The sequence below is a fragment of the Phaenicophaeus curvirostris genome, chromosome 7, assembly GCF_032191515.1.
Source record: "Phaenicophaeus curvirostris isolate KB17595 chromosome 7, BPBGC_Pcur_1.0, whole genome shotgun sequence".
Taxonomy (NCBI): Eukaryota; Metazoa; Chordata; class Aves; order Cuculiformes; family Cuculidae; genus Phaenicophaeus; species Phaenicophaeus curvirostris.
Genome location: NC_091398.1, coordinates 13749813 through 13766024, shown reverse-complemented (window position 1 = coordinate 13766024; position 16212 = coordinate 13749813). Strand labels below are relative to the sequence as shown.

Here is a 16212-nt window from a genome sequence, read left to right as displayed (position 1 = left end):
TTTCTAAGGGAATTTTATGAGAACTACTTCAGTGTGGGTTTGGCAGCGAAGAGAACAGGCACTTCAGGGATGGAATAAATGTCAAGACCATTGCTTCTGGATAAGAGTAGAGGCATCAAGTATAACCTGAGTAAGCAGAGGACAGAGGAGCGATTGAGGCGAGAGCCTGGGCAGGGGCTGGCAGGGTGAGGTGCTGCGTTAGCGCCCCGTCCTGGGCTGGTATTTCCCATAGCCCGATAGCGCAATAGCCTGCAGGACTGTATCGTCATCTTGGAGACCTGCACTCGCACCAAGTAAGTTGTCAATAAACAGTGACTTACAGGGCGCTGCCAAAACTCACCAGCACATCTGCCCACCCTGGCAGGAAAGAGCCTTTAACTGGCTGAACGCTGGCTTGCTCGTCATGGGATTAGAAATGTCTCAGGCTGCATTTGTGGACACAGCTTCTTTTTTTTTTTTTTAGGTGAAACAGCCACTTAGGTTTCTTCTCTGTGGTATTATAACCTGCTTGAGAAGCTGCACAGTCCCCGTGCTGTCAGACACTCTCATTCCCCATTGCCACCCAGCCTGAAATTGTGCTGCCCTTGCACTGTTTGACCTCAGAGAAGACAGTAGGTGCCTCGAGGGTGGCCGAAGTTGACCAAATGGGACATAGAATCATAGAATCACCAGGTTGGAAAAGACCCACGGGATCATCAAGTCCAACCATTCCTATCAAACACTAAACCATGCCCGTCAGCGCCTTGTCCACCTGTCCCTTAAACACCTCCAGGGAAGGGGACTCAACCACCTCATGGTGGTTGACATGGAGAGCACTGGAGCACGAGGGAGCACCTGCACTCACTGGAGCAGAATCCTGCAGGTGATTAGCAGAGGGCTGCCTGCAGCCCTGGCCCTACCCTCGCCCCAAAACTCCGGCTCCAGGTAGGCGCCGGATGGTTGCTCTGCCAAACGCCTGTTTACTGAGGAGCTCCTGGGAGGTGAGGGTGACAAGGCTGCCAGCAAGGGGCTGGAGGCACACCGCGAGTCTCCACAGCCTCTCGGGAAGAACCTGGTGCTGAGATGATGCGTGTTGCCCCGTCGGTGATCGGACTAGCCCCTGCGGGATGCTGTGCTCATACTTGAGCAGGGGGGGCATGAGGGATGGGGTGAGTCAGTCTGTGGGGTTTATCACTGGGTGCTGGAATGCTGCTTCCAGGTAAGAGATCCTATCTAGTGGGACCTGGTGTGTGCCTACACACCTAACTAGATAGCAGAGTCCTGCACCATTAGTCATCTTAACCCCTTGCTGTCCTTCCTAAAGCGTTTCTCCCGACACAAGAGTGTACAGCAGATGGCAACACGGGCATTGCCGCTCGGCCTGATGCTCCTCAGAGGGCACCCAACACACAGGGTGAGGGGCTGACCGTGCAAACTGCACAACACCAATAAAAGTTGATGGTTAACCCTCTGCTGCCAGCAAGCTGTGACCTTGGCCTGACAAGGAAAGGCGCTGTCAGTGGGGTTGGGTGCACCAGCCCCTGGGGTTTAACCCCGGTTCCCTGCGGAGCTGGGTGGCTGAGACACATGGTGCCACCGCGGGCCACTGCTCACCAGCCGTGAGGGCGCGGGAGCCTGACACCCCCGTGCGCAGGGCAGCGCCGCGGGGGTTCCTGCACATGGAACATAGAGTCACAGAATCGCTAGGTTGGAAAAGACCCACTGGATCATCGAGTCCAACCACTCCTATCCGCCCCTAAACCATGCCCCTCAGCACCTCATCCACCCGTCCTTTAAACACCTCCAGGGAAGGTGACTCCACCACCTCCCTGGGCAGCCTGTTCCAGTGCCCAATGACCTTTTCTATGAAAAAATTCTTCCTGATGTCAAGCCTGAACCTCCCCTGGTGGACCTTGAGGGCATTCCCTCCTGAACATGCTATTCCTATGCCCCAGTCCCCCGTGATCCCTGGTGATAACCGCCCCACGCAGCTCTCCAGCACATGCCTCCCCTTCTCCCCACAGATTTTATGGTAATTAATAGCAGAAACAGACAAAACAATACACTTTTTTCTTTTTGTCCTCATAAATAACTAATCTCGATACTTCTCTTTGAATAAAATTTTTTCATCTTTTCACAAAATATAGTATAGTTATTTAAACAATGTTGAACAGCATCAGTTATGGAAGAAGCAAACCCAACATGTAAATTGGCTACAGCACTCGGGGCACATGGCACTGGCTCCTTCCCCCGCCTGCCACTTGTTGCTGAGAGGCCAGTTGAAAACACAAGTTGATCGTATTAACCTACCGTTAGATCAAAGCTGAAAATGCTCTTGCATTTTTCAATACACAACGGTTTGTAGCTAATCTTGGATTGCTTTTTTTTTTCTAAAAAAAAAAATTCTTTACACAGTCAGTTGCACTTTGAAAAAAAAACCAAAAACAACAAAACGCTACCTTTGACATGGTTTTGTTCATTGTATTGTGTGATGTGTGTTTAGCTGTATCTACAAAAGGCACTATAGAAAGAGAGGAGTCCAGCAAGGCGTGGATTGGAGCAGGTCGGAGTTATTTAATGCCCTGGATTACAGCATGAGACTTCCCACAGTGTCCCTGCACCCGACCTGCCTCGCTGCCGAGAACACACTTGTCCCAAACCCGTATCAAAGGTCACTGCAGCTCCTGTATGTACAACCCAGGCTATAATACAACTGTTTACAGTGCCTAACACAATATGGTGCAATTCTGTCCGCGATGGAGCACTGCAACGTGCTGGAGGGAGCCAGCCCTCTGTCGTAAGAGCGCCGATATGTGCCTCTGCCGAGCCCTCCATCCCTGCTCCGACGGCTGCTCTGGCCAGAATGTCCCAGCAGACACTCACGCGGTGCCTTTATCGGTAGACGTGCCACTTGAGCGTCCCCTCACTTCCCAGGCTTTGGTTTTAAAATGAGGTGGAAACCTTCTTGACTGAAGTGGTCCGAGGCTGTTAAGAGCAACCTCGGATGCTCGCAGTCCAGCGGGAGCAAAGCCAGCAGTTGTTCTGCAGGGCTTGAGTGGCCAGGTCACAGCACCACGCTTGAAGGACTCGAGTAACAGCCGGGAGGGTTATGAACGCGATCACCACTTAACGCGGGGGGAGAAAAAAAACCAAACAAACCCTAAAACAGAACAGGGGCTGCTTTCACAAGTGGGTTGAAGCCAGAGACAGCCGCCTCTCAGCAGCTGTGCCTCATCGTGTGCCACAGCCGGAGCCCCCTGCCCTGACCCTGCCTGGGGAAGCTGACACAGCCCCCCCTAACCCATCACTCATCGAAACCCAGCCGTCACCACCACGTAATGCCCCGCACCGCTCCTGCCAGTGCTCTGCTGCTGCCCGAGCTGGGGAAGTGAAAAAGGCTTGGGAAGCTGGAGGGAAGGGGGCACGAGCGCTCTGCTGAGTTTTCTTAAATCCACTGCTCGCTCTCGAGCCCGGCACTGTCTCTGACAGACGCACAGCTTCGAAAGCAGCAGGCTGGCCGGTAAACCCAGCCGTTCCCCGAGGAGAGCTAGACGGCCACCTGGCTCAGACCCACCCTCTGCACACGCTGCCTGCTGCAAAAGTGCCACCACCCCAGGAGAGGGCTGGTTGTGCCACACTCGGCTGCTGTGCCAGCGTTCCGCAGCCTGGCGGGGCAGGGTGCCAGGGCTGCCCACCTCACCCCATGTAACCCACACAGCGTGAGGGAGATGCGAGAAACACCCCACGGCAGAGGCCGGAGGTGCAGAGCAGCACCAAACCCTTCCCCAAGCACAGGGTAGCTCAGGAGGAGGCTTCTCGTGGTGCCAGAGCTATAGCAGTGCCCAGGGCTCCCCAGGAACCCCGTGCTGGGATGGCAGCTTCGCCACCTGCGCAGCCCCTCGGCTCTCTGGGAGAGTCGCTCGGCGGGCGGTGGGGCTGGATGCCCATCGCGGAGCAGTGGGGAGAACCTGGGAGTCGCTGCCCATCGCAGACTGGGAGTCGTTTCCCATCGTGGAGTTGGACCCCAACAGCAGCCGACCCTGCTCCGAGCCTCCCACACACACTCACCCAGGCGAGAAGGGACCTGTGGGGTCGCCTGGTCCCCACCTATGCTGCAGACCCTCTCTCTGACCACCTCAGGGGCTGGATGGCAGCTCCTCTCCGCAGCCCCCTCCTCCTGCACCGCCAATGCCTGTGAAGCCCCCAGCCCTCTCCTCCGCCACCCACAGTTGTCCCCGGGGGCTCCAGGAGCCCTGGGGACATTATCCCGTTCTGCCCACAGGGTGCAGCACAGCAGCCCAGCTCCTGGGCTCTGGTGGGTGGCTCGCTGCAGGAGCCAGGACACCGCGCGGGGTCGGGGGGTGACAACCCACCGTGCCTGCTGCAGCTCTCCCCTTCACCCCAGCACCGGTGAGACGCCCCGAGGCTCCTCATGGGACACAAAGCAGTGCTCGAGGGCTACCTGCCACTTGGCAAGCCCGCAGATGGCAGCACCAAAGGAACCCCCAACAGGGCGTGGGACCCTGAAAGGGGCATACGCGGCAGTGCCAGGCTCCAGGTCTCCTTGTCCCTCTGCCCCCACATCTCTGGCAGCGCCTCTCCCTGCTCTGCCGGGGGACGCAGCTGCTCCACGTCCCACGGACGCACACGCTTGGTCCTGGGCAGCACCGTTGCGGTGGGGCTGAGGACTCCAGGGGTAGCCCAGCTGCCACCCCCTCTTCTGTGGCCCAGGGTCTTTGCAACCCTCTCCTCCCTGAGGCTGGGGTCACCGAGGCTCCCTCCGGTCACACGTGCGACAGAGGGACCTGCTTGTGGTAGGAAGCCATGCTGGGCAACATCGTCCTGCCAACAAGTGCCGGGCTGGCTTCACCGTACACGGAGGCGCCCGCGGGCTTCCTGGCCCGGCAGCAGCGAGCTGTGAAGCGCCTCCAGGACTCCAGCGTCTTGCCGGACCAGATCCAGACACCGGAGGTGATGCCCACCACAAGGCACATGAAGTACTTGAGCATGAAGACGGCGTAGTCGGGCTTGGGGCGGTGGGGGTCCCCCGGGCAGGAGCAGTTCTGCGCCTGCTCCCACGCCTCCCGGTTGTGCTGCTCGTAGATGTAGCAGGCGATGACGATGGTGGCGGGCACAGTGTAGAGCACGGTGAAGATGCCGATGCGGATCATCAGCTTCTCCAGCTTGTCGGTCTTGGTGCCGCCCTGCTTGATCACGCTGCGGATGCGAAAGAGCGAGACGAACCCGGCCAGCAGGAAGAGGCTGCCGGTGAAGAGATAAACCACCAGCGGTGCCAGCACGAAGCCCCGCAGGTTCTCCAGGCTCTGGTTGCCCACGTAGCAAACCCCAGCCACTGGGTCACCGTCCACGGAGCTAAGTGCCAACACGGCGATGGATTTGGCACTGGGAATGAGCCAGGCAGCCAGGTGGAAGTACTGCGCATAGCTGGCGATGGCCTCGTTGCCCCACTTCATGCCGGCCGCCAGAAACCAGGTGAGGGACAGGATGACCCACCAGATGGAGCTGGCCATGCCGAAGAAGTAGAGAAGAAGAAAAACCACGGTGCAGAGGGCAGGGCCCGTAGTTTCATAGTGGATGTGGTGGTGCTCTGGGTCGCAAGCCACGCTGGCGTGTCCTGCCACCAGCCGCACGATGTAGCCCACGGAGACGAAGAGGTAGCAAGCGGAGAGGAAGATGATGGGGCGCTCGGGGTACTTGAAGCGCTCCATGTCGATGAGGAAGGTAGCCACGGTGGTGGAGGTGGACAGGAAGCAGAGTATGGACCAGAGGCCGATCCAGAAGGTGGCGAAGGTCTTCTCGTCCTGGGTGAAGTAGGGCTGGTGGCAGGGGATGGCGCAGTTGGGCACCCGCCCGGTGCGGACGCGGTTGTACAGCGGGTGGGACTCCTTGGCGATGGGGACCAGGGGCGCCTTGCACCCGCAGGCCCGGCCGCAGTCGGAGCCCGCGGGGCGCTGCCCGCCGAGCGGCGTCAGGCCTCTGCCCGCGTCCTTGCCCGGGCGCGTGGGCTTCGCGAAGGAGGGCGGCGGGCTGGTGGCGTCGGTGCTGTTGTAGCCCATGCAGAGCACCTCGGAGTCGCCCAGCACGGGCAGGCGGTCGCAGCTCATCCTCTCGGGCCAGGCGAAGCCGTACTGCTGCATGATGGGCGAGCAGCCGGCCTTGGCGCGCTCGCACACCGAGCGGCACGGGGGCAGCGGCTTCGCGTAGTCGGGCAGGCAGATGGGGGTGTACATGCTGCACAGGAAGAACCGCAGGTCCGGGGAGCACTGGATCTCCACCAGCGGCCAGAACTGGTGCACCTCCAGCCCGGCCTCGTCCTGCGTGTCGTGGTTGAACTGGTTGGGCATGTAGGTGAGGTTGTAGCCGATGCCCTTGCACATCGGCACCGTGATCTCCTGGCACGCCGGCGCCTTGGAAGCGGCGCGCCCCGCCGCCGGCAGCCCCAGCAGCAGCGGCAGCCCCAGCACCAGCGGCGCCGGCAGCCCCCGCCCGCCCATCGCCGCCGCCGCGCCGTCCGACCGCCGCCGCCGCCGCCTCATGCCCCGGGACCGGCCCCGCGGCACCCGCCGCCGCCGCCGCCGCCCGCGCTCTGCGCCCCGAGCGCTCCCCGCGCCGCGCCGGCACCCGCGGCACCGCCCCCCCCCCGGGGCCAACCCCATTGGCCGGGGACGGCCCGGGACACGCCCCCTCATTGGCCGGGCCCGTCCGTGGACACGCCCCCAGCCCCGGGACGCGCCCTCTGGTTGGCCGAGGGGTGCCCGAGGCCACGCCCACCGCCCGGAGACACGCCCCTCAGCGGCCGGGATCGACGAGGCCACGCCCACCGGAGCCAGGGACACGCCCCCCGCCCGGGACACGCCCCCTCATTGGCCGGGAGTCAGCAGAGGCCACGCCCACCGGCCGGGACACGCCCCCTCACTGGCCGGAGACCCAGGGAGAACACGCCCATGGGCCGAGGCCACGCCCCCCAGCGGCCGGGGCGCCCCGGGGCCAGCCCACCGCCCGCCCAGGACACGCCCCAGCACCCGGCAGCCGGCGGCGGCCGCGCCTCCGCGGAGCTCAGGGACACGGCAGCCCGCGCTCGCCCCGTGGAAGCCGGCGAGCATAGGATCATCTATACATCTCTGTTGATACATCTGTATCATCTGCACAGACACACCGGGTTACCACCTGTCATATGGGATTGTCCATACATCTACACTGATAAATCTGTACATACATACGCACACAGCTGTCATCACAGATTAGTTTGGGTTGCAAGGGACCTTCCAGATCATCCAGGGTCACCTCCCACCAGCCCAGGCTGCCCAAGGTCCATCCAACCTGGCCTTGAACACCTCCCGGGATGGGGCAGCCACAGCTTCCCTGGGCCAGTGCCTCACCACCCTCAGCGTGAAGAAACCCCTCCTTCTGTCTAGTCGAAATCTGCCCCTCTTCAGTTTATACCCATTGCCCCTCATCCTGTTGCTACAAGCCTTTGTAAGAAGTCCCTCCCCACCTTTCCTGTAGCTCCTTGAGGTACCGGAAGGTCACTATAAATTCTCCTTGGAGCCTCATCCAGGCTGAACAACCCCAACTCTCTCAGCCTGTCATACAGTACCGTCTATACATCTACATGTATATCAGCCATACATACACACCAGCATATCATCTCTTGTATAGTATAGAATTATAGAATCACAAGGTTGGAAAAGACCCACTGGATCATCGAGTCCAACCATTCCCATCAATCACTAAACCATGTCCCTCAGCGCCTTGTCCACCCGTCCTTTAAACACCTCCAGGGAAGGTGAATCAACCACCTCCCTGGGCAGCCTCTGCCAGTGCCCAATGACCCTTTCCGTGAAAATTTTTTTCCTGATATCCAGACTGAACCTCCCCTGGTGGAGCTTGAGACCATTCCCTCTTGTCCTGTCCCCTGTCACTTGGGAGAAGAGGACAGCACCCTCCTCTCCACAACCTCCTTTCAGGTAGTTGTAGAGAGCAATGAGGTCTCCCCTCAGCCTCCTCTTCTCCAGGCTAAACACCCCCAGCTCTCTCAGCCGTTCCTCATAAGGCCTGTTTTCCAGCCCCCTCACCAGCTTTGTTGCTCTTCTCTGGACTCACTCCAGAGCCTCAACATCCTTCGTGTGGTGAGGGACCCAGAACTGAACACAGGATTCGAGGAGCGGTCTCACCAGTGCCGAGTACAGAGGGAGAATAACCCCCCTGGACCTGCTGGCCACACCGTACCATCTATACGTTACACATCTACATCTGTATCACCCACACCTACACACCAGCGCATCATCTACACCACCAACCTTGACACTTAACAACTTTCTCTTTTAAAAATAAACCCTCAAGTCCTGACAGGTTTCTGCTTTATGCTCTACGTTTTGCCTGTAATAAAGTGCATGGTGGGCCGGAGCAGCAGTTGCGCTGCAGTGTTCCTGGCCTGCCTTGGAGCCGCAGGAGATGTTTCATGAGCCGCTTTCCTCCCAAGCAGGTGGCAGACGTGGGAGCGCTCTGTAAAACAAAAAGCTGGATCTTTCAGGAGACCCCACGTGGGGTGGGGGTCCCTTCCCAGTGCTCTGGGAAACGCGAACTCCTGTGAGGCTACTGCAGTGATCACGATCAGTGGCCTGACAGGAGGAACTTGAACCCAGCAACTAAGTTACCAGCCTGGTTTTCAGGGGCTTCCGCTGCTCCCGAAGCCCATGGAAACTCCAGGGCATGAAGGGAAATAGATCTGCTTCCAGGTTTGGGGGGTCGCAGGCTGTGCCCGCTATGGCAGCGCCTTTATTCCGGCCAAGGAGGACGGCTGTTCCCAAGCCCTTGCACAAGAGCCCCTCTCTCCTCCTCTGTGGATGGGGATGGACGGGCAATTAGGACCAAATTACTCACATCCAGCACTGGTTCTGGTTCTGCTTGAAACCGCTACTCAAGACACACCCGCACACAGAGACAACTCACATTCAGGCCCGGTGAAGGAAATCTCATGCACCCAAAATACCCCCAACCTGCTTCCAGAGCCCAGAAAGCAAAGATTTGAAGCATGACTTATCTCACGCCTTCCTCCCAAAGGTAAAATCAGGCTTGCCTATTGCTCTGTGGCTCTCAGAGTACTGACTGCTGCTGCCACACACCAAAGTCCTCAGTGATTTTAAGGCCAGAGATGTCATCACCACCTCCTAAATCCTCTGTGTCTTCAAGCCTGCCCAGCCTAGGTGTGCGTTATCTTCCAGCATCTCCAACCTTGATACTTAACAACTTTCATTTAAAAAGAAAAAGCTCAAGTCCTTACATGTTTTTGCTTTATGCTCTGAGTTTTGCCTGCAATAAAGCCATATGGAAGAGAATTACAAGTGATGTGTTCTTTTGAAATACGGTGGCATCTCCCTGTAGCAGGAGTCATAACTTTTAATCCTCCCCAACAATGAGTTTCCGTGCACTAGCAGCCCAGCAGAAAGCAATCACAGGCAGTTTCATTAGGGCTTTCAGCTGATTATTCACATTAGAGCCAAGAGCAGAGGGCAGCCTTTTCATTATCATCATTGCTGAACAATTAGAAAATGCTGATGAAGCTTCATAAGAGCAGAAATTCTCTCTTTTTTTGCTGGCATTTTTTCATTTTTAGAAGTGGTCCCCTGGGCAGTCTTGATTTGATTCAACAGACAGTGGGCAACAGGGACATAGGTGGGAAGGGAGAGGATAAGAAGCAGAAAATGGGGCAGCTCTTCATTTCAGCTAATCTATCACCTTTTGTAGCCTGGTTCAGGTTTCCCTGCTCCCCCAGATGTATCTAATTCTTAGAGCATGGCTGTAAATAATGTTGTATTTGCTACACTGGAGACACATAAAAGCCAATTAAGAGCCAGGTAGACATCTGTTGGCTTGATCTGTGCTTCTGTTTCCTTTTTATTTTTTATGAATATGTAGCAGAGCAACCAGAACAGGATTAAATATGGTGTAAGTGCAAGTACAGTTGATAGGCTTGTTATTAATCTCTACAGTACAGTAAGAGATTACAGTGCTTTATGCTTTATGTCCAGCCATAGTAGTGACAGAAGCTGCACCTGCACAGAAGCAACCGCGCCAAACCCTAGAGGCAAAAAAGCGTTTCCCACCCCTAAGATCTCTACGAATCATTAGGAAATCACTTTACCTTTAATCCACGTGCAGAGGTGTTCATGAAGCTCGACCATGCCAGAGAGGTCTGCCTGGGAGTCCAGCTAGTTCCTGCCCGTGGCTCCAGCCCAGAGGACACGGGGATGGGCGGACAATGTATGTGTCCCCGTGGACGTACCTTCTACCCATTGAAGCATTTTCAGTGGGGATGCAGCAGTTTCTGGTAGAAGCAGAAAGTAAAAAGGCAGTAAATACTTCCGTGTTTGGTTCTTTTCACTGTTGAATTGTGAGCCTACACTGTTTACCTGGTCAAACCGCCTTTGTGAAGGATACTGTGACTTCTAAAAGACTTTACAAAAGGACTAAGTGAGCTTCCTTTGTACGGACTCACTGTTGCCCTTGCCCTTGTTGGAGAACTCAGCAGACATTTCCAAAGAGCTTTTCAGCCCAGGCTGTGGGCAGGGACAAAGCCGGGAGCAACGATCTCACTCTTGGCTTCGCCTGTACCAAAGCAGGGCAGGAATCCCCTGCCCCACTTGTCGTAGGGCCAGCACGCCGCCCCTGGCCCTTGACCCTTCTTGGAGGCTGTGCTAGCTCAGGCGCTGCTTGAATTGGCAGTGACGCCTGACAATAAACTGCTTGAGCAACAGGGCACGGGGGACCACAGTGTGGTTTGCAGCAGCACAAGACCAGCAAGACTGTGTCTTCCTGCCTGACGCAGGTGCAGTGATGGGCAGTTTGGCATCGCGACACAGCCCTGAGCCAGCTCAGCACAGCAGACCCACCGTGCGCTGGGACAAAAGAAGACCGATGTATTCCCCAGGGCTCAGTGCTGGGTCCAGCCCTGTTCAATGTCTTTATCAATGACCTGGATGAAGGCATTGAGTGCACCCTTAGCAAGCTTGCGGATGACACTAAGCTGGGTGGAAGGATCTCCTGGAGAGTCGGGAGGCTCCAAAGGGATCTGAACAGGCTGGACAGCTGGGCTGAGACCAATGGCATGAGGTTTAACAAGGCCAGATGCCAGGTCCTGCACTTGGGGCACAACAACCCTGTGCAGCTACAGACTGGGAGAAGTCTGCCTGGAAAGCTGCCTGGAGGAGAAGGGGCTGGGGTGTTGGTTGACAGCGACTGAACATGAGCCAGCGGTGGCCCAGGTGGCCAAGAAGGCCAATGGCACCTTGGCTTGGATCAGAAACGGTGTGACCAGCAGGTCCAGGGAGGTTATTCTCCCTCTGTACTTGGCACTGGTGAGACCGCTCCTCGAATCCTGTGTTCAGTTCTGGGCCCCTCACCACAAGAAGGATGTTGAGGCTCTGGAGCGAGTCCAGAGAAGAGCAACGAAGCTGGTGAAGGGTATGGAGAACAAGTCTTACAAGGAACGGCTGAGAGAGCTGGGGTTGTTTAGCCTGGAGAAGAGGAGGCTGAGGGGAGACCTCATTGCTCTCTACAACTACCAGAAAGGAGGTTGTGGAGAGGAGGGTGCTGGCCTCTTCTCCCAAGTGACAGGGGACAGGACAAGAGGGAATGGCCTCAAGCTGCACCAGGGGAGGTTCAGGCTGGACATTAGGAAAAAATTTTCACGGAAAGGGTCATTGGGCACTGGCAGAGGCTGCCCAGGGAGGTTGTTGATTCACCTTCCCTGGAGGGGTTTAAAGGACGGGTGGACAAGGTGCTGAGGGACATGGTTTAGTGATTGATGGGAATGGTTGCACTCAATGAACCAGTGAGTCTTTTCCAACCTTGTGATTCTATGATCCCCTCCACATAAGACACGGTTGCACATTGCACTAGAATAGATGCGCTTCTCCTTCCACCCGTGGCAAGTGTTTATGTTCGTGAGGTGTGAGGCTGCGGGCTACCAGCACAACAAACCCTGGCACCAAGAATGACCTCACGCAACTAGACCCGGACTGGGGCTTCTAAATAAGAGACCAAGGCCCTTGCTGCCCCGCAGGCAGACTGGGAGAAAGGACAGCTTTCAGTGAACATTTTCTCATGTGCCTTAACAATTTAAAAGCTGGGGGCTGAGGACAGGAATTCAGATTTAAATCACTTGAAAGTTTTTCACCATGGATACCTTGTAGAAATTCCCTTGAAAATCCTAACCTACATCGATACTGTTTGGTTTTATGTTTACCTGTACAATTACACACCTTAACGTGTTGCAGGAAAATAAAACCATGCCAAACTGTGGTCATATTCAAAAAGCCACACGGAACAAGACAATTTCTGAGTGAACTAGTGCAAAACCTGATTTCTTACCGTGACGCAGACATCAGCAACACCGGACAGAAGCAGTTTGTGAAATGTTACCAGAAGTTCAGAGAAGTAAGACTGAAGTAAAATCAGAAAGAGTGGCTGTGTTTGAAGTTCACCTTGCTGGACTCATCAGTTATTACTGAATGGTATTTGTGCACCTAAGTGCACATAAAATGTACATGATTTCTGCTGGTCTCCCCAGAGACTGGGACCCCTTTTTGCACGGCAGGTTGGTACAAGAGAGGGATGTTCCTGTCCTGGGGTGCCACCACCACAGCTTGCAGAAGGCAAAGGCAGGATCAGGGCCCTGGCCCAAAGGTGCAGGAGGGTCACTGGGGTCCCCACCATGCCACAGCCACAGCTGATCTTCACATCTCCTCACCGTGATTCACTCAGTGCCGAGAAAAGGAGGACGCAGCGAACTTTACATTTGTTTTTCTTGGGTGGCATATTGCAGCCTGAAACTTTTCAGACGTGTGGTTTTTGAAACGCATCACGTTGTGCTTTTTTCTTTTACATCAGCCCTTGAAAAGAAAACAGTCCCCATAGTGAAGTTGACATGATAAATTAGTATGGCCCTGGCAAAGCCCTCACTCTTCATTGGGCAAATACTTATTTATGGACTTTCAAATTGTGGCTTATGTAACAACAGGGTGAGTGACTTTCAAAAAAAACCTCCGCCAGGCATTGACCTGATTGAGCCTAATGGGTCCTTCAGAGCAATTAGGATTTATTGTGTTAGCATCTATTGTGTGTAGAGACCATTTTAGAAACATGTGTTATTTACCCAGAAGGCAGTAATGACTGTTTAAATACACGGTTAGATTGTTTCTGAAACGCTTGCTGCTCTATACAGTGCAAAGAAGTTACTCCAAGTATTTTCCAGAGTTAAATACTTTGCTCCACTGGGATTTCCAAGCAGGACGATTGTACCACACATATATTTGTATGCTTATAGCTGCAAGTGAATTGAGTTCTAGGGAAAGCTGCCAAATAAGCAACCTTGAAGCACAGCATCTAAGATTTTCTCTTGACCAAGGGGATAGTGCTCGCACCTGTAGCAGCCTGGGCAGCCCAGGCTATTTCCCAGTGGGAGAGCAGGGCATTTCCCATCAACCACCTGAGTTTTGCCCTCTCTAATCTGAATGTTCAGTAAAGGTGACCTGGACAGCCAGAAAGCTGTGGTTTCCACCATGGCACATCTAACCCTCGATGTGGAGAAGAGGAGGTTGAAGGGAAACCATGTCACTGCCTACAACTACCTGAAAGGATGTTGTAAGAGAGGTGAGTGTTGGTCTCTTCTCCAAGGTGACAGGCCATAGGACAAGGGGGAATAGCCTCAAGCTGCACCATTGGAGGTTCAGAGTGGACATTAGTTAAATATTTTTCACCAAAAGGGTCATGGGGCACTGGCAGAGGCTGCCCAGGGAGGTGGTGGAGTAACCATCCCTAGAGGTATTTAAAAGATGGGTAAATGAGGTACTTAAGGATATGGTTTACTGGCAGATAGGTACAGTTGCACTCGATGATCTCAGAGGTCTTTTCCAACCTGGTAATTCTATGATTCTATGTGCATTTGAGGTGGGATCATCACCACTTCCCTGTAACCTGCTGGGCATGCAAAAATACAAGTGTTGGCTTCTGAACACCGGTGCAGATGCGAGAAACCTAACCCTTGGCCAGGGGAATGCAGCTTTACCAGCTGGCAAAGATCAGCACTGCTTTACACCTGCCTTGATGCTGACCACATGAGCAAAACAAACCCGCAACTCATTCACAGGAGCTATCAAATGCCTCTGTGAAATAATATAGACTAATTACTACTTGCTTTATCTTCAGACCAATGGTGTTTTGTTCAGCACCGTCTCTAAATAGGTATTTCCTTTTCCTGTCCTTTCCTTGCTGTGAGAGACCTTCAGGATGAAACTGCTCAAAGCAGTTCAGCTTTGGCACAATGCTTCCCCTCCCCCAAGTTACAACCTTTGGAAAGCTGTTTCTATTTGCTCATTTTACATTGAAATTAAAATAATATCTGCTATAGTTGCAATTTCTAGGGACAAAAGTACTTAGCAGTTCTCTAATCCATCAAAGAGAGAGACAGGTTTGAAGAACCTCTGGCTGAAGATTTTGGTTGGACTTCATGATCCTGGAGGTCTTTTCCAACCCAGTGATTCTGTGAAGATCTAACATATATTTCTGAGTTAGGATGCAAGTTTGTAATGGTCCATGTGCAAAATCCATTACAGACAACACTCAAAGCAGCCTGGACTGATGCTGGCTGAAACTTGCAATTTCTTTTAAGGTCCCTTCCAACCCAAACCATTCTATGATTCTATGAACATCTGTGGCTATGGGTGGTGTCTCCTGCCCTTAAAATTCTATGAGTTGGTGAAAAGAATATGACAACAAATATCACAGTTAAGAGCAAATTCAGTCTATATTCAGATCAGTTAAAATTCAGTCTGGTCTTTCCTCAAAATACAAATTTTCACACAATCAAAATAGCTTTCAAACACATAAGCCACTTTGACTGCACTTTGCTAATCTTTTAAGATGCTTTGATCAAGATTTTCCAGATGCAGTGATTTTGGACCCTCTTTAGGCAACTTTAAGGGCTCTTTATTTCCAGAAATTGTCCACTCGACTCCTTTAAGACATGCCACATTGCTCACCCAAGATCGGAAGTAACCAAAAATCACACAACATCTGAAAGTTTTATCCTGTACGTGTACTCATCTACAGTAACCTAGAGGGAGAATATTCATATGCAATACAAATGTGCTGTGTTTTCAGGTTTTCAGGAACTGAAAGGCCAGAGACCTCCTGAAACAATGGCCTCTCCCTGACCTTTTAGGCATTTTTTGCTAAGACCAGGCACTTCAGATTCCCCTTATCTGCTTTTGACACCCTTAAAGTGCTTGACACAGAGCTGGAGAAATATTTGGAGCTAAGGTTTAGTGAATCATGTCATTCACATCAAATAAACCAAATGATGTTGAAATACAGATTGAAATCCCTACATAATTGACATTATTGGACACATCAAAGAAGACACAGAAACAGATGAAAAGGCCATTACCTGGAACTATATGTGTTTTCATTACTTCCTTCTGCAAGTTATTCTTGGGGTAATACGATACACAGGTCAAAGTGATTTTTTGAAGGGGCGTTTCTAGCAGCCTTCATGTTCAGGCATTACTTAGATGTGAAGAATTAATACACGCAAGCGATCCACAGAGCTCAGTCTTAAACAACAATGGCTTTAGTAGGGATCAGACTTACAGAATTGGGGCACCTCAAGAAATCTTCTGGGGAAAAGAAGGAATCCCTTCTCTAAATCCTGTACCTCACTGCAACTTGCAGTACCATCAAGCATGCAATAATGTTACCTGCCTGGGATATGTCCTGGTGATGCAACAAAAAGCTCCACAATACTTTCAATCCTTTCACCAGTGCTGGCACAGGCTTGCCAAAAATATTTGATGACCAGGTTTTGTAGTTCTTTGGCAGGCTCTTTCTACCAAACTGATAGAATCAAACTGATTTTATGTAAAGAGCAACAAGCTGACAAAAAAAAAAAAGGTAGCACAGCCACGGCAAAGATGAGGTTGACAGAGGCCAGCACCTTCCTTATGGCACAAAAACGGTGGAGTAGCTCTGTTCAGCTTTTTGCCCAGCAAAGTCTGTCTAGCTGCAGCAGAATTCACTCCTTGTCTGCATTGCCCTTATGCTGGTGAAACTAACTGCTCCACAATCTGGGACAAGGGCGCAGCTGAGCCCTTCTCCGTGCCTCCTGCAGGCTGGCATTGCCAGAGCCTCAGCCTTTCCACCCCCACGAGGCAG

General features: G+C 53.6%; 1 protein-coding gene across 1 annotated transcript; it reads right to left on the bottom strand.

Annotated features, from left to right (window-relative positions):
- Positions 1-4463: 4463 nt before the first annotated feature.
- On the bottom strand, positions 4464-6497 carry FZD5 (frizzled class receptor 5). The gene has a single exon (XM_069861773.1). It carries the CDS (start codon positions 6492-6494, stop codon positions 4764-4766), a length of 1731 nt encoding a protein of 576 aa, XP_069717874.1. The 5' UTR covers positions 6495-6497; the 3' UTR covers positions 4464-4763.
- Between the last annotated feature and the right edge of the window lie 9715 nt (positions 6498-16212).